Below are 26,395 nucleotides of genomic sequence, written 5' to 3'. Positions count from 1 at the left end.
TAATCAAATTAAATGTTTAAAATTGCTCTCATGATTGTAACTACGGTTACAATATTATAATTTTAGTAGTCTTTCGGAAAATATCACAACCACAATTTTAGTCACACTAGCCATGTTTTTTTATAAACAAACCGTTATTATAGCCATGATTTAATACTCTGGTTAAATCTATCATATCAGTAGTATATTAATAGGCATGTTAAAGTTAGGTTTTAAATTAATTGATTGAAAGAAACTTCAACATCAAAGCATAATCTGAATAGTGAAACAATCATCTCAAAATAAATGCAACAATTTCATATGACATAAAAATGTTAACATTGAAATATACACTTCTACCCCCAAAAGGTTGAAAACCAAAGTGAGATTCAATGAGGCTCTTAAGTCCTAGCCTAGAACTTAGCAAAAAAAGAAGTTTCCATAGTCACAAATTGAACCACAAGCTTCTAAAACAAAGTGGCATCTGAACTACTTTTAGAATCATCTAGAAGCCATTTCTCAAGCAAAGAGAATGGTATTTCTGCAATACTAGTAGTACCATACCTACTCTCATCTTGGAAAAAAGTACTAGCTTCAGGTGACAAAGATGGAGAAAATTCAGAATTTGAAGAGTAATCCATAGATCCATAACCAAACAAGGACTCAAAAGTCTCAGACAACTCAACATTATTAGTGCTTCCATTTGCCCTATTACTTGGAGTTCCTTCACTAGAAGCAGTGTCAAATCCAGCCAAGTTGTTGAATGAATTTTGAGAACTCATAATAGAGTTAGATTTTGATGAAACCTTATTTGGTGGATTCTTCATCCAACCCTTTAACAAACGAGCTATGTTATCAGCACTTGAAGCATAGGATATAGAATTAGGTGTTGCTTGTTTTATGGATCCAATATCATTAGAAAGATTGCTATCATTTGGTTCAGGTAATGAAACCATTTTGTTTGGTGAGATTGCTTCATTGAGAGCTTTTTTGGCCATGTTGATATCAGTTTGGAGCCTTCTTTCCCATTGGCCTCTAGGTATTGGCTTTGAAGATGAATTGTACATATTTCCTAAGCTTCCTCCTTCAGTTCCTGATTCCAATTTCTTGAGCCTCTTTTTCAAATAGGTGTTCCAATAGTTCTTTATATCATTGTCTGTTCTTTGTGGAAGGTATGAAGCTATTGCAGCCCATCTGCATCATAATCAATTTCATGTAGTTTAACATGTCAGTCCATTAGAAACATCAAGTTACCTAATAAATATAATAAATATACTATGCTGAAAACAATGAATGCATTAGGCAGTACTAGATAAATAAAAAAGTATAATATCTAGGCATTGTCGGCGTAAAGATTTATACACAGTTAATATATAGTTTATCATTCATTTGTAATACTTTTTTTGAAGAGTTAATAATGATTAAAAATGAATGATGAACTGTATAAAACTCTTAGACCGTTAGTGTGTATATATTTTTCTCTAAAAACCCTTGAATGAATTTACCTATTTCCTAAAAGTGCTTGAAGATGGATTATCATCTTTTCCTCTTGTTCTGTGAAGTTGCCCCTCTTGATTCCTGGCCTCAGGTAATTTGTCCATCTAAGTCTGCAACTTTTGCTGCACCTTGACAAACCTGAAAACAAAAAAAAAGTACCATTTCAGATCAAGGACTAATGAAAAGAATGAAAAGTTTCCTAACAATAAATATGATCTATAAAAAACCCAACATATAAGAACAACATATGAATCATAAAATGACCAAATACTAACCAGTATTTGTAGGAACAGCCCTCCAATTACCAGGACCATGTTCCTGTATATAAGACACCAAAATTATATCTTCTTCTGGAGTCCAAGGTCCCTTTTTCACACCTTCTTTATCACAACATGGTGGTCTTCCCATCTTTCCTTGTATATTTTTCTTCCTTTTACCTTATAACTTTATAATATGTGCTCTATTCTCTATGGTTTCTTCTCCTTGATAACTCTTTGTTTTCTCTCACTTGCTATGATAAGAGACAAAGGTTAAAAGGAAGAGTTGGTGTGTATAAATAGAGGGATGAAGTGATGATAATTGATAAGGAGTATGTGAAGATAGAGAAGGAAGCTAAATAGTCAAAAGTTGACAGCAAAAGCATTAACTATGAGGCCAAAGTCAGCTTCAACTAGAGAGTAGTAGTAGTAGTAGTATGATTCTCTCTCTCTCTTTCTTTGTGACTCTCAAAACCGCGTGGTGCATTCAATGTGGCTGCAATGGGAAAGCTCTATTATCTCATTATTTTAAAGACTCATAAACCAAAGTAGCCATTAATGTTAATGTAATAAAGGTCATGACTCTTGCAAACCCAAAAGCTTCTACATAATTGTTGGTGCTTCCTTCTTTGTGTGCATGTTGTATACTATACTGGAGAAAAACTTATATGGAAACTGAATCACTACGTTATAATTAAAGATACATATGTTTATGTTTATTAGAGTTGTTATTTAGTAATAAATTTTAATTAAAATTAATTTTTTTAATGTATTATAATTATCTATTGACTGTATCTATATATATACATTTTCTCGGAAGTCTTTCTTTAATAAAGAAACCTACCATTTCTCTTTTAATTTATCAATTAAATGTTTTCATTGACATTTTTTTTGTACCATTTTACCCATGTCTAGCTTATATTAAATCTTGTATAATACTTTATTAATTCACATAATAGTAAGAGAGAAATAAAGTAAGATAATATTTTTTTAGTAAACGGACTTGTTTTTTGCACTAGGATAAATACTTTATCACTTATATTTCTTAGTTGGGTCATGCTTAAATTGAAATAAGAAAAATACATATATGAGTTTTATACACTATTATTCTATCATTCATGGTTCATATTTAATCACTATTAAATCTTTAAATAAATTAAGATAAATAAATAATGGATAATGTAATAACTATGTATAAATCTTTATATTGACGGGATATATATACTTTACTCAATTCAGAATAGGATTGTGTTAAATAGTCAACGGTTAATTTAAAGTTTTGTCTCGTTGAAACTAGTATTTTCCATTTTCTACGTATACTTTTTTACCTGGGAGGTCAATATTAGCCGTTTGACTGTAGTTGGAGAGAACTTAATTGAGCGAGACTATAATCCGGAAAACCTAAGATTGTTGACATCGAAATTGATTTAAAACAAAATCAGAAGTTGATTGATAAAAAAAAATGAGAAATGTATATAATAATAGTGTATAAGTTTTATATGTTGTCATTATTTTATCCATAATTAATATTTAATTATTATTAACTATTAAAAAATATTATAAATAAATAATAGATGATATACTAAATATGTGTAAATCTTTAGAGTAATAAGGTATAGATATCACACACTTAAATTTACAATGAAAAAATCTCTACAATTTAACAGAATAATAAGCTATATATATTGCAATTTAAAATATAAATTTAATACATGGCTATTAAAATTAATTTTAAATAAAAACTAAAACAACAAGACAAACCATAATCATAACTAACTTTCAGATCTTGATTGGACTTGAGAGTTAATCTAAATAAACTCTACTAATACAAAATTGTAAGAAACTTATACAAAACAATCACCCAAGTTTACTTTAAGTATGATAACATTATTATTTTAAAAGGTTTATCTTAAAGGACTAAGTTAAGTAGTGATGGTACTGCTATCTAATCATATTAGAACATATGTAAAAAAATCAATCTTCATCATTAACCTAATAAATAATGTTAACATTGATAACTCAAATCTAACCTTTTTGTTGGGAGATCTTCATCAATAGGATATACCATTTTTCCATGAATTAAGTGAAAAAAACATAGTAGTGGACTCCACACCACATCTTGATCAAAAACATTAAGACATTAGGTCTATGGGTTCATCCACTTATATATTTTTTAACTCATCAATTCTTGCCCAATGTGAGACTTCTCCATTCACACTTAGAATACCCATCACTATACATAAGTCTTTCTTCTCTTCTCTTCTCATATGCTTTACATTCTTGTTAATATTAGTATTTACTAAGTTAATGTTTAGATGAATTTGTTTTACAGATGTCCTACTATGATTGGGTACCAGTCCTTAATGTACTATACCTAAGTCTAGTCTTTCTCTTAATAAATCTACGATAGACAATGAATTGACTTAAGTCGACATTTGTTAAACATTACTCGTTATTTTTTCTCGATAAACATTCGTGAATCAAATGAATCAAGGTTAGATCAAATATTGTTCGACTTAAAAAATTTATATACCAACTTAATAAAATATATATATATATATATATATATATATATAAATAAATAATCTTTATTCGAATTGAAGAGCAACATCAGTTTAAGATTGTTAACATATTCGATTTTGGACATCAAAAATATTTCTCTATAAACTATTCTCGTGCTTTATTAAGACCTACTTACATGGAGGGTAAAAATAAAAGTAGAAAATTTTTATTGAGAAAATAAATTATTTTTGTATTACAAAGCCAATGTTAACAAAATCGTTTTGAAGAATGATGCATGAACCAACTAGAATGTGTCAACAAGTTAATCTGTTCCTTCTTTAGAAAGGGATAAGTGTCAATTACTTTCTCTTTTTTCGTGCTTATGTAAGTAAACGGGTGGACAATAATTAACTTTGTTATTGTTGAACAATGCAACTCTCGTACGTTTATCCTTGTTCCTGGAATTTGTACGTATTAATTCTTTTGAATTTGCATGATAAAAAAATTCAATTTTCAAGTTGCAAAACCTGCAATCTCATTTATTATGATAGCTGCTATAAAAATATATATTATTAAATTGTAATTATTTGTGATAAATCAAACTCTAACGTCAAGATCGAATTGGTGAATGGTCAATCAAGAAAAGAGACTGCTCTGACTTTCGTGGATCAAGCATAGCCATATATGGCTACAACAAAACAATTTATGGGTCAAGCAATTTGGTTATAGAAACCACATCCATCTTTGTTCTATTATAGTTTGTCTCACTTTATATACTTACATTAATTCTATTCACACTTTTCGGTTATGTATATAGTTTAAAAAGTAAATAAATATATTTCTAAAATATTAAAAGATTTGAAATAAGTAATAAATAATGATATAATTAGAATGTAAAATGTAAATATGTTTAGATTTCTAAAATATTAGAAGATTTGAAATAAGCAATAAATAATGATATAATTAGAATGTAAAATATAAATGTGTTTAGATTTCTAAAATATTAAAAGATTTGAAATATAGTAAGGTGTTAATGGTTAAATACAATAAGAGGGGAAAAAAAAATATATATATATAAAAGATATTTGTTTACACTCAATTTAAGTTATATTAATTATACTTAATCTCAGTCATTCATTTTCTTAAATCCAACAGACCAAATGAGTGAAACTTAAAAATTATTTAAGATTTCTGTTTTTCTCTCTCATCATTGGTCGGCTGGATTTAGAGAATGAATGACTGAAATTAAATATAATTAGTGTAACTTAAATGGAGTGTAAAGGGATCATTCCTCATATATATATATATATATATAAATATTCACACTATAAGAGATTTTTACATTATAAATGAATCATTTACTATTTACATTCGACCATTAATGACTACTATAACTAATACAAATGAAATGTAGTTGATATACTGATTGTTGATAAATATTTTTATTTACAATACTATATTACACTCATATAATAAATTTAATTTAAAATGTATAATATGATGGAGTGAGATACAATGTATAATCTGATTTCATCCACGTTTTCACATTGATTAATTTGGGAGCACATATGCTATGCGATTAGTTTGTATTATTCTATGTGTCAATATGTATGATTGACTAAAAATATATTTAATAATTACAGTTTTAATATAAATAATTTTTTCAACCAACAAAAGTTGATGGTATACTAAATGATACAAAAAGTGAGATAATAAATATGCACCAGAATAATTCATAATAAATTTCGTGAATGACATTTGCAAGAGAGGACCCATACAAAGGCCCACTGGTTTTGAATGTGACAGTTTTTTATTTTATTTTTTAAGAGGTGGCGAAGTGTTTTTATTCAAAAAGAAAATTGCTTTTTAATACTACACAATGCAAATAATAAGTATTTTTCCGCTTTTAATATATTTTTGAAAAATGTGTGTACATAAAGAGAAAAGGAGGTGAAAATAAATGCATAAAATTCTGAGTACCATGTTGCAAACTTGATGGTTAAGCTACATAACTCATGTATGAATGTGAATTCTTCTGTTGTGTAGTGATAAGCACTAAACTTAGTAGTATAAAAACAAAATTTTCATGAGGAAATAAGTGTGGCGACTTAATTCTAACCTTACAGCTTAAGAAAAAGGTAAAACAATAATGCACCTTTGACTATTACCTATAACTCGAACTAAAATCATTCTTTTACATTTAAAACTAATCCAATACATTTTATGTCCCCATCATCTCACCGTTAAATTTTACTCCAAATTATGGTTTGAATTAGGGGTAGCAAGACCCGGCCTGACAGTAGACCTGTCCGAATTTGATGACTTAGAGATGAGTCTGACCCATCCAAATAAATAAAAAAGGACAAACCCGATCGAAAGGGATAGACCAATCGACAAGAAGGACGGGTTCCAGTCTATGTTTGGATCACCCGACCCGTCCCTAATAGTTATATATCAAGAATAATTGAATAAATACCTATCAATTTGTTCAACCCACATAACTCAAATACCTGCAAGCACATATTACATATCTACACCATTTATGATAGGATCATTACTCCTTACTATGAACATCCAATTTTGTTCAACCCAAAGAAAACGTTCTTCAAAATTATTCAAAAAAATGAATGAGTTAAAGATTTACTTTTACTAAAGTTTGATTATCAGATAAATTAAAGATTTGAGAATATGTAATTTCAATCAAATCATATCAATTTGATTAAGCTCCATGAATCACCTTGATAAGAAATAAATCATTAGGATTCAAAAAATAATAAATCAGAAATTGCATTATGGAAAACAAATCATATCAAATTGATTGTGTTGCAATATGAATAAGGTAAAGATTACAATTGCATAAAAAAAATAAGATTGTGATAGTTTTTAGTTTGAAGGATGCATTTTATGGTTTATAGTTTATATACTAATATATGAGAGATGCAGGTTTTAGTTGAGTTTACATAAAGGTTGTGATAATTTTGATTATGCATGCTTAAAGATTTGAGGAAAAAAATATACGTTTGTCATTTTGTCATTTTGAAACTCGGGCTCGTCCCTATCTTGACCTGTCTTATTTTGGACTCGTCCCTCACGCGTCTCATCCTAATTAGAGACGGATTCAGGTTCAAAAATTAACCCGATCCATATTTAGAGATGGGTGAGAAACAGACTTAACCCGTCTCAACCCGTCTCACACTTACCCCTAGTTTGAATATTTTGAGGATAATGAATAACAACATAATGAACGTAACTTAAGATAAACAAGTAAAGGTAGGTAGTCTTTATAAGCTTATTCAAAAACTGTTGATGGAAGATTCAAATGAATCATGAATAAGCCAATTTTAGATAATCAGGTCGCCTTTATTGTTGAAATTTAAATGATGCAGCTGATTATATATCAACAAATCTGGTTTGTTTGATTAAGAAGATTCACTTTGATAAGACATACTACAAACTTAAGAATTAGAATTTCATGATCTATATGTTGGCTCAAATATGTTTTCCTGATAAATAGTTGAGTTGCATGGATCATGTGTATTGAGGGTAGTAAAACTAATCATAATCCACAATTTATATAATTCTGTAATAAATTAAATTTATTCAAGTTGATGAATTTAAGTGGACACAATAGATGATAATTTTAATAATGGAAAAGTTTAAATGTATTCTTTATATTCAATAAATATCTACTTGTATATGCATTTCAATAAAAGTGTTCTACTAAAAACTACATGATTAAAAAGATTAGAAAAACTGAAGAGTGCAAAAAGGAAAAATTAAAACTTTTCTGGTAAAAAATGATTTTTGAAAATAGTTCTAAAGAAGGTCTTTTTTCGAAAAGCAAATTTAAAAAAAAAAGTGAATTTTCAGATTTTTTTTATAAAGTGATTTTTCGAAAAATAACTTTTTTGGAAAAGTAATTATCGAAAAATAAATTTTAGGTAATTTTTGTTTCAATTTTTATAAAAAAAATTAAAAGTCAAATGTATTAGATACCATCAATTAAGTTCATTAAAACGAATTAATGAATGAATTGAAATTTATCCATTAAATTTGTATATAGACTTATTAGATAGTTTCAAATATAATTTAATAAAATGCGTGTTTAATATATGCCTTCCAAATCCTGAAAAAAATACTAAAAATTGGTATGAGTTCAAAAGAAATTTTATGGGATATGGATATGATAATAAAATAAAATTTGCTGGGGCTAGTTTGAGAGAAATGTGCATGCCAAAAAATGAAGTGTGGCTAGGTGTGAAGAATTTTGAATGGTTCAAAAAATCCTTGTGGGCCAAGTAATGCTGGAGACTGATTTCTGTTAGAAGATATAATAAGTTAAAACTCTCAAAACCAATTATCTTGGTTCTAAACTTGTAATTTTGGTAGAATTTCTAGCTCTTGACATGATTTATGTAAACTTGGGAAGTTTAAGTTGGGATGGATTGGCTCATAGAGTGTCTTTTGTCTTGAAAATTTGGTTAAATAGTATTTGTTTCTATGAAGATTTTGATATGGACAACCTGAAATTTTTTATATCATATAATTGATCTTTGAGAATAGAGGTGCTTTGGTATGTAATGTTGGGGTTTCTGATTTGTTCTCTTATTTATGGATATTTTGGGCCTATGTCACTAGATGATTTTGGGTTTGAGGTCATGACCCTCTTGGTGGATATTCGGCTAGATCTAGTTATAGTTGGCTTAAGAAAAATGTGCATCTCATCTTTTCTTTTGATCCAAGAAATTAGGAAGATATTTAAAAGCTTTTGGAAAATTCTTGTATCAACATCTTCATATAAAGACCCATATTTAGCTCATAACACTTTAATTTGGAAGGAACCTTTCTCATCATAGAAGTAGTCCCTATTTAGCCAATAAAGGCAATCTCCAATGTAAAGTTTCTATTTCTTTTGATTCCTATTGACCCTTACTAAACAATTTATTTTGACCACCTTAAACACAAGTCTTTACTCATTTGGTACGACTTGTCCATTGTAATAAACATTAATTATCACCAAAATGGTATCATTATATTCCATACAGATGTGTGAAGTGGTGAACTCTAAGTAAAGTGAAGAAAACTTAGAACCATGGCAAAGTGAAGAAGAAATAACTAAAACATATGATGATTTCACTTTAGTAACCACATTGATTTAATTTATAGAAATCCTTCACACAAGGAAGTGAAAATAAGGCAAAAGATGTTACTATGTGCCATCAATCTTACTATGCATCTGAAATCTTACAATGCACCAGGAATATTACTATATGCTATGAATGACATGCATTATTGTAAGTGATATGAGTTTCATATTTAGAAAATAACATACATTATTATCACTACTAAACCGTAAAAAGTAAAATTTTAAAAACACAAAGCAAAAATAATTTACTATATTATTTTCTTGAATATTCAAAGTTATATATTAGAAATTGTTATAACATTAAAACTACACTTATTTATTAAAATTACCCCTAACCCTAAATCTTAAACTAAATTCCCCAAAAGTATTTTTTTTTCCGTTTATTTTACTTGAAAATTGCATCTCCAAAGGAAAATCCACTGCATATGTTTGGACAAAAGAATTTTTAACTTTTATAGTATTTATTACTTGCAACGTGCAAAATTGGAGAAGTTGTGGTTGCGATAACGGTTTTTATTTTTATTTTTAAATTTTGTCATGGAACTAGTGACTTTTATCCACCATTACTACAAAGTTTTGTTTTATAACCAAATTAGAGAAGTCACTGATTTTATTTTTTTATATGTGAAATCATGGTTCACAGCCACATTTTTTCCTTCCTATAATTGTACATCTTTATTTTACCATGTATAACAAAAAATATATGCAAATCACTGGCAGCAGACACAATAATGTCTGGCCACTTGGGGGGACATGTTCTGTCTCAAAAAATGTATCACTTCATGTATCACGATTTATGATTGACCAAAAAAATATTTAATTATTAAAATTTTAAATTAAATATATTTTTTCAACTAATCATAAACAATGACACATGAAATGATACATATTTATGAGACAAGCAAATGTGGTGGGAGAAGCTTGTTTCAGAGAACAAAATAAAAAATCTTGGGAAAGAAATCGTGAATAACATACACAATTTTAGTCTACAACATACAGTATAATTGTGGAGCCATGAGTTTCTTGGAAAAGAAACAGTTATCATTATTGACAACTACAACTGCCCAAAATTTCCACAATACTATAAAAGTTACACTAAAGATGTAAATAACTCCTTTGACTACAGTTATGCTATAACTTTTCTCCTCTAAATAATATGAAAAAGAATAAAAAATATTTTGAAATTATTTCATCTATTTGTTGAAGTTTCAGAAGTCAAATATATCCTTGATTTTAAGTTCATTTTGCAGTTTTGTTTCTATTTTCACCAACTTGCTCATGTAATTTTGTTTGGCAACGGGATATTTGATAATAAGATATCTCATGTATTTGGTTGGAGAGGAATGCCCATATTTTAGTGTTGTATCCTTTTTGTACTAGGATTGTCTTCATGGCTTTTCTTATTGCTATGTTCTAGATTGTTTGTAGATAGCTTGTATTAGGGGTGACAATATGGGTCAGTCCAGTCCGCCTTTGGCTCGTCAGAATATGGGTTGGCCCGACCCGACCCTTATTGTTAAAATGACTCAAAATGCCAGCCCGACCCATATTTGGTAGGGTTGGCAGGTCGGCGGGCTGACCCATTTTTTTTAAACACACATTAAAGCTTTTAGACAAAAATAAATAATTCAAACAATTCATAAATGTCTTTTAAAACAAAAAATCACAAATAAAAGACAAAATCTCATAATAACATATTGCATTAGTACAAAACTTGTAAATTCTAAACAATAAATCACCATAGTCTTACACTTTTAGACTCCTAGTTCACAATATAGTTTATAACTCCTAAGTTTTAAAAAGTGTATAAGAATCAAAACTATTATATTATAAATCAATCACAATAAAATATATATATATTACTCAATTTAATTTGAATTCGACTACATTAAATGGAATCAAAATGGAATCAAACACCCATAATTGGATAAATTTTCCAAATGGAATCAAAATCAATAGTTCTGTTTGAGTTTCCAATTTTGCATTTCAATTAATTAAATGTTTAAATTTGATTCAAACACCCATAATTGTCAGTGAAACTCCACCTTCTGATAACAAGTACAATAATTGGATAAGAGTGAAGATAATAGATAAGTACATAATGATATATTAAATGTTCATTTTACAAAGAGAAAGAAGAATTATATACTTAAGGATTCAAACATAAGTCAAAATTGTAAAACTTTAATCTTAATTGCAATAAGCAACATGATAGACAAATTAACTTTAATCTTAATGTTGGCCCGTCGGGCCGGCTCGGCCCAGCCCTCCATGGCCCGTCTAAAAAACAGGCTTCTAAAACGGGTTGAATATGGGCTTTTGGGCTAAAACCCCAAGTCCGGTCCGCTAAAAACACCTATCAGAACGAGCTGGCCCGTCCGACCAAGCCCATTTTGCCATCCCTACCTTGTATGCATTGGCTTGCTTCCATCTTTTGTATAAATCTGTTTTGTAACCTTCTATTTTGGCTCACATTTTTACCTATTAGAATAAAATAAAAGACGGAACAATAAAGTGCTTTTACATAATCTATTTATTTAATTTTGAAGTTTTTTAATTTCCAATTAACCCATGCATTACACGGGATTATATAAACTAGTATGTCACATGTCCCTAAAAAGTTAAGTTTCTTCTCTTGCTTTCTACTCATAATTCTTTGCCTACTAACTCTCTTGGTTTCAGGAGGAAAATGTCAACAACATCTATGTGTGGAAGATGCAACAATTCAATTGAGGATCTTCTCCATACCTTTAGAGATTGTGGTAACTCATCCCTGCTTTGGCCCGTCTGGGATTCAACGAGCAAACCTTTTGGACTAACCAATCCTTCATGTCTTGGATGACAACTCATGCTAGACTCTCCAACGGGCGCCTCTTCTTAGCAGGCCTCTGGTGGTCTTGGCGGTAGCATAATAATACAGTCTCTGGAAATTATACTTGGAACATTTCTTACGTCTCACATAATGTTCACCACGATTTCAGGGATTGGTGTGTTATTATTGATACTATGTCGAATGAGGCAACCCTGTCGAGCATCCATTGGTGTCGGTCGGAAGCTGGAAGGGTAAAACTTAATGTGGACGGTAGTTGTAGTCTGCATGATCAAACGATTGGAGGAGGTGGTCTGATCCGCAATCATAACGGTCTTTGGTTATCAGGATTCAGTAGAAACTTTGGAACTGGATCTTCTATTTTAGCTGAGCTTCTAGCCATTAATCATGGGCTTGAGTTGGCTTGGAAGTTGGGTTATCGTCAGGTTACTTTGGAGAGTGACTGCCTTGAAGCAATTCATCTCATTTCTGATAAGGTGCAGATTCACTTAGATCCTATTTCTCTAGTTCTTCATAACATTTGTGAGTTGCTTAGGAGGCATTGTGATGTTCGAATTCAACATATCTACAGAGAGGAAAATATGATGGCTGATTATATGTGTAAACTTAGTTTAGGCATTCATGTAGACTTGAGAATTTGGGATTCTCCACCTATAGGAGCTCTGTCCATCCTCCAGATGGATCTTTCCCCCATACTTTAGTTTCTTTTTGCTATTTATTTCTGTTGTACAAAAAAAATTCAAGAGAATTCAAATGATAGAACAATTAAATGCTAAGAGTAAAGCCAATTAATAGAATCCAGTCAGATTCTGTTCTCTTTATTTCATTCATTGCCTTCATCCAAAACATGTTTCACGTAAGACTTGGTAACAAAATTGCGGATTCTACCATGGAAAATGAGATGATATATATCAATAACACAGAATGATATAGGTTTTGTAATTAACAAAAATGACATTTATTATTTTTAATGACTTGATCCAAAGCAATCAAAGTAAATTATTAAACCCAGAAGTCCTCATATTTTACGAAACCAAATTTACTTTAAAGCTTTTAGTTTATTATGATTATTCTTTATTAGTAATAGTAGTAGATGGACAATAACATGTTTATTTATTATGTGGTCCTTTATTATCAACAATTAGTCTGGGATATGGTTATAGATTTGTACTGATATCCTCTTTTACTTTATATTATCATGTTGTTCATAATGAATTAGAACATGTGAAGAAAAAATTAGGTTTCTAGCCCATAGATTGTTTTTTCTTCTTCTAAATATACCTCCCACCACAATTTGAGAAGGATTTGTTTTTATGGACAAATATTAGTATTTAATAATTGTGGGCGAGACTCGAACCTTTATTCTCATTCATTTCACTTATTCTCCCTAACCATCAAACCACCATATAACTCATTTTATTTTTTAAATTTGCTATGAACGACACTTGAACTCACAACCTTCTTCACTCTATTCCTTAAACAATTTCTCTTAACAATCATACTTGAACGGTCAAGCACCTAAACTAGGTTAGAACTTTGTATTTTTTTTATTTTTTTCTTAGTGACTACTTTTATTAAACATTTTATTGACTATCTATGTCTAGGTGATATAAAATAATCAGAAATACCATCCAATAAAGGATACCACCAGAACGACCAATCGAAGTTATTCATTCTGCAAAGTGTGATATGTTTGGGTGTTTGTTGCTTAAGGTGGACTTCGAAAAGGCATATGATTCTATAAGTTGAGATTTTATTGATTATATGCTTTATAGATTCGATTTTTCTTCAAAGTGGCGCCAGTGGATTAGTGAATGTTTGTTCTCAACAATGACGTTTGTGCTTATTAATGGTTGTCCTTCAAAGCAATTCTCTGTCTCGAAAGGAATTCGTCAAGGGGATCCCATGGCTCCCTTTCTGTTTCTCATGGTTGCTGAAGGATTTTATGGTCTTATTCGGAATGCGACGGGTGTTGGGTTGTTTGAAGGTTATAAGATTGGAAGACATACTGTGGAAGTCTGTGATCTTCAATTTGCAGATGACACTATTGTGGCGTGCATTTCGTCTTCAGAGAATCTTTGGTGTTTGAAGAGTATTTTTAGATGCTTTGAGTTGGCTTCTGGTTTGAAGGTGAATTCAAGAAAGAGTTCTTTGATTGGTATCAATGTGGAGAGTGGTTTTTTGTCAGCAGCATCTCAATTTCTTGCCTGCAGATTGGGGTCTATTCCTTTCTCTTATCTTGGTATTTCGGTTGGTTCTAGTCCTTATAGATACTCCACTTGGGTACTAGTGATTGAGGCGATGACGGCTAGACTAGCTACTTGGAAAAGTAAGTTTATTTCGTTTGGTGGTAGAGTTATTCTGTTAAATGCTGTGTTGTCCAATATCCCTATCCATCTCCTCTCTCTTTTTAAAGCTCCTAAGAAAGTGATTCGGAAATTGATCATTATTCAAAGGAACTTCTTGTGGGGGAAAAAGAATGGTGGGAGAGGTATTGCTTGGGTGCCTTGGAATGTTGTTTGTAAACCAAATTTTTTGGGTGGTCTGGGGGTTAAAAATTTAGATCTTTTTAATAATGCTTTACTTGGTAAATGGAAATGGAGATTCCTTGTGGAAACAGATTCTTTATAGGTCAAGGTTGTGTCTTCTAAGTATGGTAGAGACTATGTTAATACGGCATCCGTATCCAGTTCTAGGTGGTGGAAGGATATTGTAAAGGTGGGGTCTTCTTTGGGAGATGGGTATGACTGGTTTCTGCAAAATGTTTGGCGGTCTATTAGTGATGGTTCTGATTCTTGTTTTTTGGTCCGATACTTGGCTTGGCCAAAGGTGCTTAAAAGACATATTTCCTAGACTCTTTTTGGTTGTCGTGAACAAGTTGACTTCAGTTGCTGACTCTGGTTACTGGTCTGATAGTTTGTGGTGTTGGGAAGTGGTTTGGAGGAGAAACCTTTTTGTGTGAGAGCATGAATTAGAACTAGAGTTGGTTTCTATGCTTAGCTCGGCTTCGTGTTGCACGTCTAGTAGGGATAAATGGAATTGGAGTTTAGCGTCTTTGGGATTGTATGAAGTCAAGTCGGCTTATGTAGCCCAAATGAATTCATTGCCATCAGATGTGGATAATCTTCTCAACAAGGTTTGGACTAGGTGCTCTCCTTCTAAAGTTTGTTGTTTTGCTTGGAAATTCTTACAGGTAAGGTTGCAATGAAAAGTGAACTTCATAAGAGGAACATCATCCAGGATGTGGACGAATTGGGTTGTGCTTTTTGTGCTAATAATATGGAGTCGGTTGATCATCTCTTTGTCACCTGTCATTTTGCTACTAGTGTGTGGAGGGGATTCTACACATGGTTATGTATATCCTTGATCTTGCCTAATTCTTGTGTTTCGTTTTTTCGGCTTCATCTTAATCTGTGCAAGAATGTAAAAGGGGCTAAGTGGTGGGTTATGTTGTGGCAGTAAGTGGTGTGGTCGCTTTGACTTATGAGAAATGATGTGGTGTTTCGTGAGAAAGAGTGTAGTTTTATCCACATTTTGGATCTTATTCAAATCCGTTCTTGGTCTTGGTTTTGCTCTAATGTTGGGGTCAACTCTTTTGTTTTTGCCAATTGGTGTATGGACCCTTGGAGTTGTATTTTAGCTAGTTGCCAATTTTTTCTGTTGTTGGTATTTCTCTTTTGATTCTTGTTGTATTGGGTTAGCACCTCTTGTACTTTCTTAATGAATTTTGCTTGTTTCAAAACAAAAAAATGAAGCACTCTTACTTCAGGGTGAACATCTTCTATTCCAAAAAGTGTATCACTCTATGTGTTACTATTTTATAATTGGTCAGTAAAATACTTAATTATTAATTTTTTAACTTACATATTTTTTTTCAACCACTTATCAACAATAGCATATAAAGTGTCACTATTTATAGGACAGTAGATGTGCTCTCTTTTTGGTGTGTGACTGTACCATGTGTCATAATTGTATATTTAGGTAGGAAGAAATATCACCTATCCAAAAGTCTTTATATGTACTAACTAATATAAATATATTATTTTTCCATTTTTATATCTTTTACTATTAATTATGTAGCACTTTTAATTGAATTGAGAGAGAAATTAGAATATGAAATGAGATACATAATCTTCATGAGCTCTCCACTTGTCCAGGAGTAAATGGAAGATATCCTTTGGTGGTGGCTTTTAAAGAAATGTCTGTTTGTTAATTTGAAAAGGCAATGTGTCTAGTTTTAAGAGTCAAACCTTTTCATGATAATTTAAGTTAACTCTCGAATCTATATATATACATATTATGAGAAATAACAATATACTTTGATTGAGTGTGGAACAAATGTTTGAGCTATGAAACAATACGTGAACGCATAACACAACTATCATTTATTATCAAAGAAGATATATAAAATGCATAAATGTTGTAAACTACAGAACATTTAGATTTAACACTGCTCACTTCTACACATACTTATATTTACCATACCTTACTGTATAAAAGCATAAAAGCAGGTATTCATTTTTCCTAATTGAAATTAATAAATATTACCATTTTCTGTGACCCTTTCCCTAGAATTTTCAATTCATTAGCTTACATGTTCTTCTTGAGCCAACTCTCCATTCTCTTTCTCTAATTTCAATTCCTTATTTTCATCATCAACTTTTTCTTTTGCTTCCTCTTCTGCCTTATTCTTAGCCTCTTCAAGAGATTTAATCAAATCATTCAAGCAATTCTCTGAATCTTCATCAAATGATTTAGGCATCAAATTCTCAGCAACATCAGCAGGAGTCATATTAGTCTCTCCCAACAGTTTTTCAATAATAGGAAACAAATTGTGTGATTCAATATCCAAGTAGTTATTTGCAAGAACCTTAAAAGCTTCAAATCCACAATAGGATAATTCTATGTGCTTATCCATTCTTCCTCTTCTAATGAGTGCAGGATCAAGTTTGTCCACAAAATTGGTTGTGAAAATAATAATCCTTTCTCCTCCACATGCTGACCAAATCCCATCAATAAAATTCAATAGCCCAGATAGGGTTACCTTGCTAACATTTTTCTCTTCTTCTTCTTTTGCATTCTTAATAGGATCTTTGGGTTTCTCATCCTCATCACTTTTTTCCTTAGGCTTCTTCCTTTGGCCAGTAAGATCAAGAGAACAATCAATGTCTTCGATCACTATAATCGATTTGCTCGTTGTATCGATTAACAGCTTTTTTAGGTCTGTGTTTTCCTTAACTGCTGTCAATTCAAGATCATAAACATCATAGTACATGAAATTAGCAATTGCAGCTATCATTGTAGATTTACCAGTTCCTGGTGGACCATATAATAGATACCCTCTCTTCCAAGCCTTTCCAATCTTGGCATAGTAATCTTTACCTGTTTTGAACTTAACTAGGTCATTTATGATTTCTTCTTTCTTCTTTGGATCCATAGCTAAGGTTTCAAACCTTGCTGGATGCTCAAACATTATATGGCTCCACTTTGTGCGTTTGTATCCATACCACTCTTTGCTTGGATTATTGGTATATAGCTTCAGTTGTCTGTTCTTAACTGAAATTGATTTACTTTCTTTCAAGACATGTTGGATATAAGTGCTCGTAATGAGATCGCGGTAAAGCTTATGAAACGTGAGAGTGAAGTACCTATTATGAAATAAAGAAGTCTCGTATCAGTAAAACTCAGGAGTACACAAACTAAAATTGGCTTGAAGATTTTAGACAAAGTAAAAATTCTCGAGGACAATCTCAATTAACTATACCTTTTCTCATCCGAAGCGGGGTAAATCGAAAACGATTGTGTTTTATTGGTGGTGTGATTTGAATGCCACCAAATCTTGGCTCCTTGGAACTCATCTATGATTTCTTCATTGTCATCCATGCTAAGCACTAGTGGGGTTTGGCTATCTTTGACCACTTCAGCTCTAAGCCTTTTGGCTCTTTGAGAAGTGTTTGCACTAAGGTATGTTTGAATGGCAGTGTAAGCTTCACTTCTCTTAAGGTGTTCACCTGAGAACTCAGGGAAAGTGATTTGGATATAAGGGTACATAAGACTTGTAAATTTTTGAGTGTATTTTCTAAAATAGGTACGAAGATGAGGTGGGAAAAATTTCTCAAACATGGTGTACACAAACATAATGGTTGCCATGGTTGAGCCTAGTTGTGACCAAATTTGCCCAAACTCCATCATCTTTTGCACTATGCAATGTTTTCTCAGAAATTATTGGCTTGTTTCTTCTTATTCTTTTTAGTATTCGTTTACCTTATGAGGGAGTGGTATGTATAAGAAGTAATAAAATGGATTATTCTTATTTTGTCTTTTGCGCAACACATAATGCATATATCTAACTTTATTATATAGTTTCAACTTGCTAATACTAAATATGCATTAGTTGTTTCTTGCCAGTTTCCAATGTCGTTTTACTTGGAGTAGATTTCGATTTGAATGCGAATAAGAGTCTTTATTTTTAATGGTGTCCTAAATTATATCTCAGACAAATGATACTAAAGCAAAAACAAACAAAAAAATAATAAATATTTTATTTTTAATTAATATAGTATGTTTTTATTGATACAAAGATATAAGTTGAGACAGTATTTGAGATACATGATCATTTTCCTATATAGCTAACAAACCCAACAACTACCCAAAATGAAATCTATTGGTACTTAATGCTGAGAAAAGTCATAAATGGCAGCTGCAATAAAACGCCAAAACTAGATATTTAAGAAATAGACAAAAAAATTGTTTTTTGGGTACATTTGCTGAAATCATCAACATGAATAAAACATTGACTAATAATTGACTAAAAAGAGTCCAGGACTTGAGGTACATTAAATATACACGACTTAGCACTCATGTTGTATGTTTACCTAATGTTCATCATTTTTACTATTATTTGTATAAGACTTTCTTTAATACTAACATCGTATACAATGTAGAGAATTTGGTATGGTGAATTTCGTATATGAAATTCCGCACATGATATGTAAAGTAATTATGTAGATATTTTTTCCTCTTCTTTTACAAACTATGCAAACATTAAAAAAAACATAGAATATTGGACTTGCATGAGCAATTATTATGCGCCAATAAAAAAATGATTTAAGTAAAATAGAATGAATTATTAATAATTGTACAACAAAAAAAGACATACTTTATTATTAGAGTAATACATATAAACTCACTACTTTTTCCTACACAGATACACTAACCTAACTACTATCTACCAATTAAAAAAATTCATGTTGTCTTTTCTAAGAAACTGGAGAATAATTGAACATACAAGACATTTCAACATTAGAAAACTTCCACGAACATAAGCACAACAATTTTATATAAGGTATTTTTTCGGTTGATGGTTGAATATTAATATTTTGACACAAATTTTAGAAGCGATAGGGTATAGCTTCTCCCAACAAAATATTTTCCGGACCATATGCACGATAAGAATTGAACCCTTATACCATGCAAATTAAATTACATGCTGGTGGTTATAATAATCATTGTTTTATATTACTGATATATAAATGAAATAAGGGTTCACCCTGAAATAAGAAAAATATGAAATCTTTTAATGTTTATTAAGAAGATGACCTTATAAAAATATATTGGACTCATCAAGTCTTTAATAAATAACAATAATTGTGTCAAACAGAAAAACATATATTTTGTTGCTCAAAATTTATTGTAAAAACACTAATTACTTAAATTATTTAATATTCAAGTTTTATATAATTAAATTAGGGGAGTCAATTTTTTTATCGCACCGAACCTATAAAATTTCAGGTGGATGACAATCTAGAAATAATTGAACTGATTTGTATGATCTTAAATTGACTACAGTCAAGGACAATAGTGAACTAAGAAAAATATGATCTTGATTTGTATGATCTTGAGTCACGCCATTTGTTTGTTTGGTAGATTTTGTAATTTGTTGGAAGAGATTAATATGACACCCGATAATTTGTGAAATTTGATGTGGAAGTCTGTGACTCAAAGACCGAGTCAAACTAAGTCATCTCCATTCTAATGTAAAATTAGTTAAATGAGAGATTTGAACTAATGAGATATCTGGTTTATAATTGAACCGATTGGACTAGCTAGTATGAGTTGGCTTTTATAATAGTGAGTGAAAATAGTGAGTCTGAATTTGAATAAGGTTCTTTAGATGACTAAGGAGGAAGCAAGGGAAAAGGAAGAGGAAGAGTGTCGCGACCCGATTTTCGGTTGGAAGACCATGTTATTCTCATGTTATTAGTCTCATTGAGTCTATTCTCATGTTATGTTCATATTTGATTGATTTTTGGTTGCTGTTTGGATTTATTGAATAGGCGAATTAAGGGAGAATGGAGATGACATGGAGTGGTGGTTCGGTGGACGAAGATGAAATCACGATGTTGAAGACAGATTATTATGGTGACTTAAAAAAGGGTAACTAATTTCCTCACTCTCTTTTCATATCTCATTTCCTCACTCTCTTTTCATATCTCATTTCCTCACTCTCTTTTCATATCTCATTTCCTCACTCTCTTTTCATATCTCATTTCCTCACTCTCTTTTCATATCTCATTTCCTTCTGGATTCTCGGTTTCCTTAAGTTCTTATGAACTCATTTGCTTCTGGATACTATTAATACACTTATAAAAAAATATTTGACGATGATATTTCATAAACACATTATACTTAAGATTACCACAATATAAATGTTCTTAATGGAATGCGGAGGTGTGTATTCTTTTATTATGTGGGATATGAAATAAGTAAACCATATTGCTTACAATTATGCAAATGAATGGGATAGTAACTTACCTGAGGATGTACCTTTTGCTTTTTATCCCTTAAATGTCAACTTGGTTGATTTTTCTGTTTCTGGATGCTCCCTGCACTTTCTATATATCGGCTAAATTCGTCACTTTTGGTATCTCTGATTGTCCTTCTTGTTATGCCTTGTTTTATATTCTGATTGTATGGTTATCCTGATATTCTAAGTGTATGCTCTGTGTTGTATCTCTGATTTTTGTGTGTTGTAATCTCTGATTACTTGTGATTTTTATCCCCTCATCCAGCTTCGGTTTTGCATTCACAGCTCGGACAAACATGAAGAAGGGTTGGATCATTATAAGATATAATAAGACTATATTAACAACATTTGTGAGCCCTATCTTGGAAGAAGTTAATGAAGGTGTTCCTCATGCGCTCAACCTTCCACTCTACTGCACCAGATAAGATATATATATTTGGTTAGAGAATGACGCATGGAATCACTTTATAAAATGCCGAGGATTGAGGAGTGGTTGCACTATGAAGATAGTATGCAAAAATAGGATTACAGTTAGGCACAAATCCTTAAGGCCTAATGATAGTTTTTTTGGTTTGAGGGACAGACACGGATATAGAGATACTATAGCTATTTTGGGATAAAATTTGAGGGTGTTTTTCTTTGGAGATTTGTTTCTCTTTTTTAGTTGTTGAACCACTGTTGGTTCTTCTCCCTCTTTTCTCTATAATTTATATTGATGTGATCTTGTCATTGTTCAAGAAGGAATAGGAAAAATCATCTTCAATTTTGTAACAGCGCACGAATGAGGAAAGGAAGTGGTTGGTTTTTTGTCCATTCTCTTCTTTCTTGTTCTATACGTTATTTCCTATCTCTTTCAACTCTTACATTTACTCTCTTACAATTTTTAACATTCACTTTACTTTGTCTCTTTAGTTTCTTTTATTACTCAATTTTATAGCACATATACTTATCACAAATTAAAACGTATTTGTTGAAAACAATCCAATGGTTAAAAGACACTAAATGTTCATCACTTTTTAAGAAATAATAAAAAGTAATATCATCCCCTTTTCCTTTTTTATTGCTTTGAATTCTTGACATTTTTCTTAGAGGCCGGACAAAATCAAGTGTTCACAAAGAGTCTGCTCAGATAGTCAAACAACAACAGAAGATATTAAGGAGAGTGGTTTTGATTGAGTGAGAATGAAAATGTATAAAAAATATTAATTAGTGATTGAGATAAGTGATTGTCTATTATTGAAAATATCAACAAATTAAGATGATGATAATCATACTTAAACAAATGTCACAACAAAATAGATATATTTAAAATAATTGGATTTTTTATCCATAGTTAATACAATCTAATATAAGTACTTTTTTTCTTGTTGGTCAAAATTGTTAAAACTAATCTTTTTAATCTCTAGATTATCACATTAAAACTTGTTGTTTTTTTTTTAAATTAAACAGATTCTCATACTTTTTGATATTTTTTAAAATTGTATGAAAAAATTTAAAAATCAAGTGAAAACTGGAGTTACCAAATATTTATTTTACCCTTAATATTAGTAATACAAATCAATTCATTTTATTTCACAAATTGAAATATTTAGTTTAATATTATTTTATTGTAATTCTATTTCCAATTTATTGGCATTAGTTTAGAATTATAAATTCCGGTATAAAGTAAATGGATAATTGTACTAAATAAACATTTTAATAAGAAAAGTGAAAAAATCACTAATATTATCCCTCTGATCTGCTATATAATTTTGATCCTCATTGGTTTTTACATTGTGTATCTCTCATTCTCTCCTAGCCTAACATTTATCATCTTAAGTCCTTCCATTTTGGGATTAATTTGAATTTATTGATAAAATTGAGTTAGGATTTAGATAAAAATGTTTTTGAAGTTTGTCATTAATATCTCCCAGTTTAATTAATGTATAATCTAATAATCCTCTTTGATTTACCTATAAATAAATGAAATAAAATAGAAAACAAATAAATTGTAAAAATCTAAATCAACTATTATAGAATTCATTATCAATAAAGGCAGAAGATGTATATAATTTTCTATCTCATTGATCTTATCCCTCTAACATGAGTTATAAAGATAATTTATTATTTTGGTTTATCTATTAAGTGGTCTAATAATCTTGTTCTAGATTGGAAGCATCCAAGTGAACTATATATAAAAAAAATTATATATAATTATAGTCATTACAAATATTTCACTTCTTGTAAAGTATTGAAGTTATTTTTTATTATAACTATTGAAGTTATCCATCATATACATATACTACAGAGAAATAAATATTCTTCTTTCACTAATTTCAAGTGCTGTATATAAATGTATTTATAGAATATAAAAGTTTTAAATTAAATTTTATTAGCTAATAGAGAAATAAGACAATAACAAATTAGTGATAACGTCTCAGATATTGATTTGAAAAAAATGATAATTAAGTAAACTGAAGCTTAAATAATTAAGTACAGCTTAGTAACAACACCCTAAAATAAACATACTTCATACTTTAAAGGAAACTATTTTGGTTCCAATAAATGGAAGGAGAGAAGTGTTCAGTGTTTTGATTTGGTTGTATAGTATGGTTTTTTATGGATCTTACAGAATGATATTATCTATGTAGTTGGTATTTCAGATGTAATATTTTTATTAGGCTAAGTTCTTTGTGCTCTATATGTAAATGGGTACCCTTATATTTCATCACTTTGTATATTAAAAGACATAAATTCTATTTTTTTTTGTAAGTAAAATTGTATTAATAAGAGGTATTAATGATATAAGATTTACATGGGAGATCTGATAACCATATAATTACAAAGTCAGTTGTTCCTTTAATCCAAAGTCATGGATTCATCTCTACAGTTTCCACAATCTGTAAAAAAGGGACTTAATAGAGTTAAATATGATATTATTCCTTTATATTCAAATTGACCTTATCATAGATAGTTATATGATGCTCTAAAATTTCCTACTAGTTAGATAACCCCATCTCCATTGTGAAATGTCCTCTCCTATCACAAGGGAAGGGTGATGTCATACCCCCATCCAGTTATTCTATATCATTTGTTGTATGGGAAATAAATAACTTTTCTGATGGGCTCTTGCAAATATAGAGTAAATTACAGAAAAAAAAATATAGAGTGATATCCTGAGTTTTAGTGAAATTACATAAATTATCTCTCATTTTTTTACACCTACACAAATCTTCCATAGTTTTTATACTTTCGTTACACTGACCATCATTGCATGAGAAAAGTGTAATCTTTTAAACAAAAATTTGATAAATGCAATTAAATTAAACAAAACATGATATATTGTAAAGGCAAGTTCAAATAATATACAAATCAATGTATCTTTATTATTTTTTGTTACATAATATATCAACATTTCTAAAGAAATATTGTTTAAATCGCTCTTATAATATAATATAACAAACCAAAAATAATAAAGAAATATTGACTCATATATTATTTGGACTTGTCTCCACAATATATCATGTTTTGTTTAACTTAATTGCATTTATCACATTTTTTGTTTAAAAGATTACACTTATTTCTTATGGAGGGGTGATCAATATAACGAAAGTATAAAAACTAGGGGAGATTTGAAGTGAGGGAGAGTTTAGGGTGTCACGTAATTTACTAAAAAATATATGATCAGGACTTGTTTATAACAAAATATATCCTTAAGATTTGTTTACAAAGAATATATTAAGATTTGTTTATGAAATAGCATAAAGATTTGTTTATAAAGAAATAACGGTGAGATTTGTTTACAGAAAATATATCATTAACATTGTATATAAAATATCATAAAGATTTGTTTATACAAAATAAGAGTGAGATTGTTGATAAATAAAGATAACAGTGAGATTTGTTTCTATTTTACTTTCTGTTACAAAGATAATTTTGAAATATACAAAAATATATCATATCTACCGCTCTAGTAAACTATAAAAGAAAGCTATGCGTTCCTAAATTGTAAACTCGTCACTCTCCAAATATCATTTCACATTCTTTCCTCTTGTTCCTTAAAAATCATCCAAGCTCTGAGATAGTAACAACAATGGATTGTGATGACTCCATTAATAACCCTTTACTCTATCTTGACCCATTGTGTTCTGCATTGAACATGTTGGCTGATGTAGCCTCTGGACTACACCATCAAGATACAACTTCTTCTACTCCTTCCCTTAAGATCAGGTTCAATATGAAAACAAAAACAGTGAAGGAGAGTCCAAATGATGGTTCTGAGGAAGCTTCCAATTCCAATAAACCCATCAACTTCATGGCTTCTTCCTTTGAAGAAGGAACCAGCTCTAAAGCTGAATTGAACTACAATGACGATGATGAAGAAGAAGATCTTCCTATAAAAAAGATGAAAAGGAGAGCTATGAAGGGCAAAAATGTAGCAATTATCAATGGCACAGAGAATGCTGATGTTATTGATCAAGACTGGGTCCCCGTAAAGCCACCTCCAAATAAATCAGCAGCTAGGAGCAGCAAAAAAAGACAAAGATATAACATAGTAGTTGAAGCAGCACCATCAGAATTGCCGCAAGAGTTCATAGATAAGATAAATGAAATGGGCGGCAACGAAACCACTTTGCTGATTACTAAATCTTTGTTTGATTCAGATTTGAATGAACAACAAAATCGGCTTTCAATACCTTCGAAGCAGATCAAGAATGAAAATTTCTTGCGAGAAGGGGAACTAGATGATTTAGAGAGAGGAAAATGCGTAGAGGTGAAACTGATTCAGCCCTCACTCGAAGTTACTAATCTCACATTGGCCAAATGGAATATGCACAAGAATGATGGCAAGGTTAGCTCTAGCTATGTTTTGAGGTCATCATCTTGGAAGAAAGTTATAAAAGCTAATCAACTCAAAGTAGGAGATAGGGTTCAAGTATGGTCATTTCGTGTTCAAGAAGAATTATGTATGGCTATCGTGAAAGTTTGAAAAATATCAAACTATCATACTGACACTTCTTGTATTTAGTTTTTAAATTTCATTCTTTAATTTTTTAATACACTTTTCAAGCATGCAAATATATTTTATTTTAATTACTTTGTACACCAACTACTTTGTGTTAATTATTAAACTATGATTTGGAATATAAAGGATAAATAGTTATGAACACAATGCACACTCAGACGACATCTTTCTCTTAAATACCAAATTACTTACAAACTTATGTTATACCTATATAGATATGTATATAATTATAAAATCAGAGAAATGATATAAGAGGTAGCACTCTGAAACACAACATAAAAACAGAAAACACACATGAAACAAGAAAAAACAACATAGGCAGACAGAAAGGGTGAAAAATCAGAAAGAGAACATATAACACATAGAAGAACAG

The 26,395-nt window shown here is 30.4% G+C and overlaps 3 protein-coding genes across 5 annotated transcripts; 1 reads left to right on the top strand and 2 right to left on the bottom strand.

Annotated features, from left to right (window-relative positions):
* LOC109335173 (myb-related protein 306-like) lies at nucleotides 291-2,258 on the bottom strand. Of its 2 annotated transcripts, XM_019571273.1 has the most exons (4): nucleotides 1,752-2,258; nucleotides 1,485-1,614; nucleotides 449-1,173; nucleotides 291-418 (listed from the first exon to the last, which is right to left on the bottom strand). In XM_019571273.1, coding segments are annotated over exons 1-4 (990 nt in total). In that variant the 5' UTR covers nucleotides 1,885-2,258; the 3' UTR covers nucleotides 291-416. The 2 variants fall into 2 exon arrangements, with proteins under 2 accessions (XP_019426818.1, XP_019426817.1); XM_019571272.1 differs by having other exon boundaries at nucleotides 291-1,173; nucleotides 1,752-2,255.
* On the bottom strand, nucleotides 16,623-18,511 carry LOC109336552 (AAA-ATPase ASD, mitochondrial-like). 2 transcript variants are annotated; one of them, XM_019573220.1, is made up of 4 exons: nucleotides 17,976-18,511; nucleotides 16,798-17,859; nucleotides 16,732-16,744; nucleotides 16,623-16,689 (listed from the first exon to the last, which is right to left on the bottom strand). In XM_019573220.1, exons 1-4 carry the CDS (start codon nucleotides 18,401-18,403, stop codon nucleotides 16,672-16,674), a joined length of 1,521 nt encoding a protein of 506 aa, XP_019428765.1. In that variant the 5' UTR covers nucleotides 18,404-18,511; the 3' UTR covers nucleotides 16,623-16,671. The 2 variants fall into 2 exon arrangements, with proteins under 2 accessions (XP_019428765.1, XP_019428766.1); XM_019573221.1 differs by lacking the exons at nucleotides 16,623-16,689; nucleotides 16,732-16,744 and having other exon boundaries at nucleotides 16,780-17,859; nucleotides 17,976-18,510.
* LOC109335527 (B3 domain-containing protein At1g05920-like) lies at nucleotides 25,090-25,986 on the top strand. Its single transcript, XM_019571660.1, has one exon. It carries the CDS (start codon nucleotides 25,090-25,092, stop codon nucleotides 25,984-25,986), a length of 897 nt encoding a protein of 298 aa, XP_019427205.1.

This window comes from Lupinus angustifolius, chromosome LG20 (assembly GCF_001865875.1).
Source record: "Lupinus angustifolius cultivar Tanjil chromosome LG20, LupAngTanjil_v1.0, whole genome shotgun sequence".
Taxonomy (NCBI): domain Eukaryota; kingdom Viridiplantae; phylum Streptophyta; class Magnoliopsida; order Fabales; family Fabaceae; genus Lupinus; species Lupinus angustifolius.
Note: the sequence above shows the minus strand (reverse complement) of the source record. Positions and strands in the feature narration are given on the sequence as shown.

Excerpts from the sequence above, each read along its gene's own strand:
- LOC109335173 (XM_019571273.1), bottom strand. The coding sequence starts at position 1,884 with ATGGGAAGACCACCATGTTGTGATAAAGAAGGTGTGAAAAAGGGACCT. Across the intron at positions 1,615-1,751 it reads GGCTGTTCCTACAAATACTG|GTTTGTCAAGGTGCAGCAAA; the intron begins GTTAGTATTTGG and ends TTTTGTTTTCAG. Across the intron at positions 1,174-1,484 it reads CAAGCACTTTTAGGAAATAG|ATGGGCTGCAATAGCTTCAT; the intron begins GTAAATTCATTC and ends ATTATGATGCAG.
- LOC109336552 (XM_019573220.1), bottom strand. The coding sequence starts at position 18,403 with ATGATGGAGTTTGGGCAAATTTGGTCACAACTAGGCTCAACCATGGCA. Across the intron at positions 17,860-17,975 it reads CCCGCTTCGGATGAGAAAAG|GTACTTCACTCTCACGTTTC; the intron begins GTATAGTTAATT and ends ATTTCATAATAG.
- LOC109335527 (XM_019571660.1), top strand. The coding sequence starts at position 25,090 with ATGGATTGTGATGACTCCATTAATAACCCTTTACTCTATCTTGACCCA.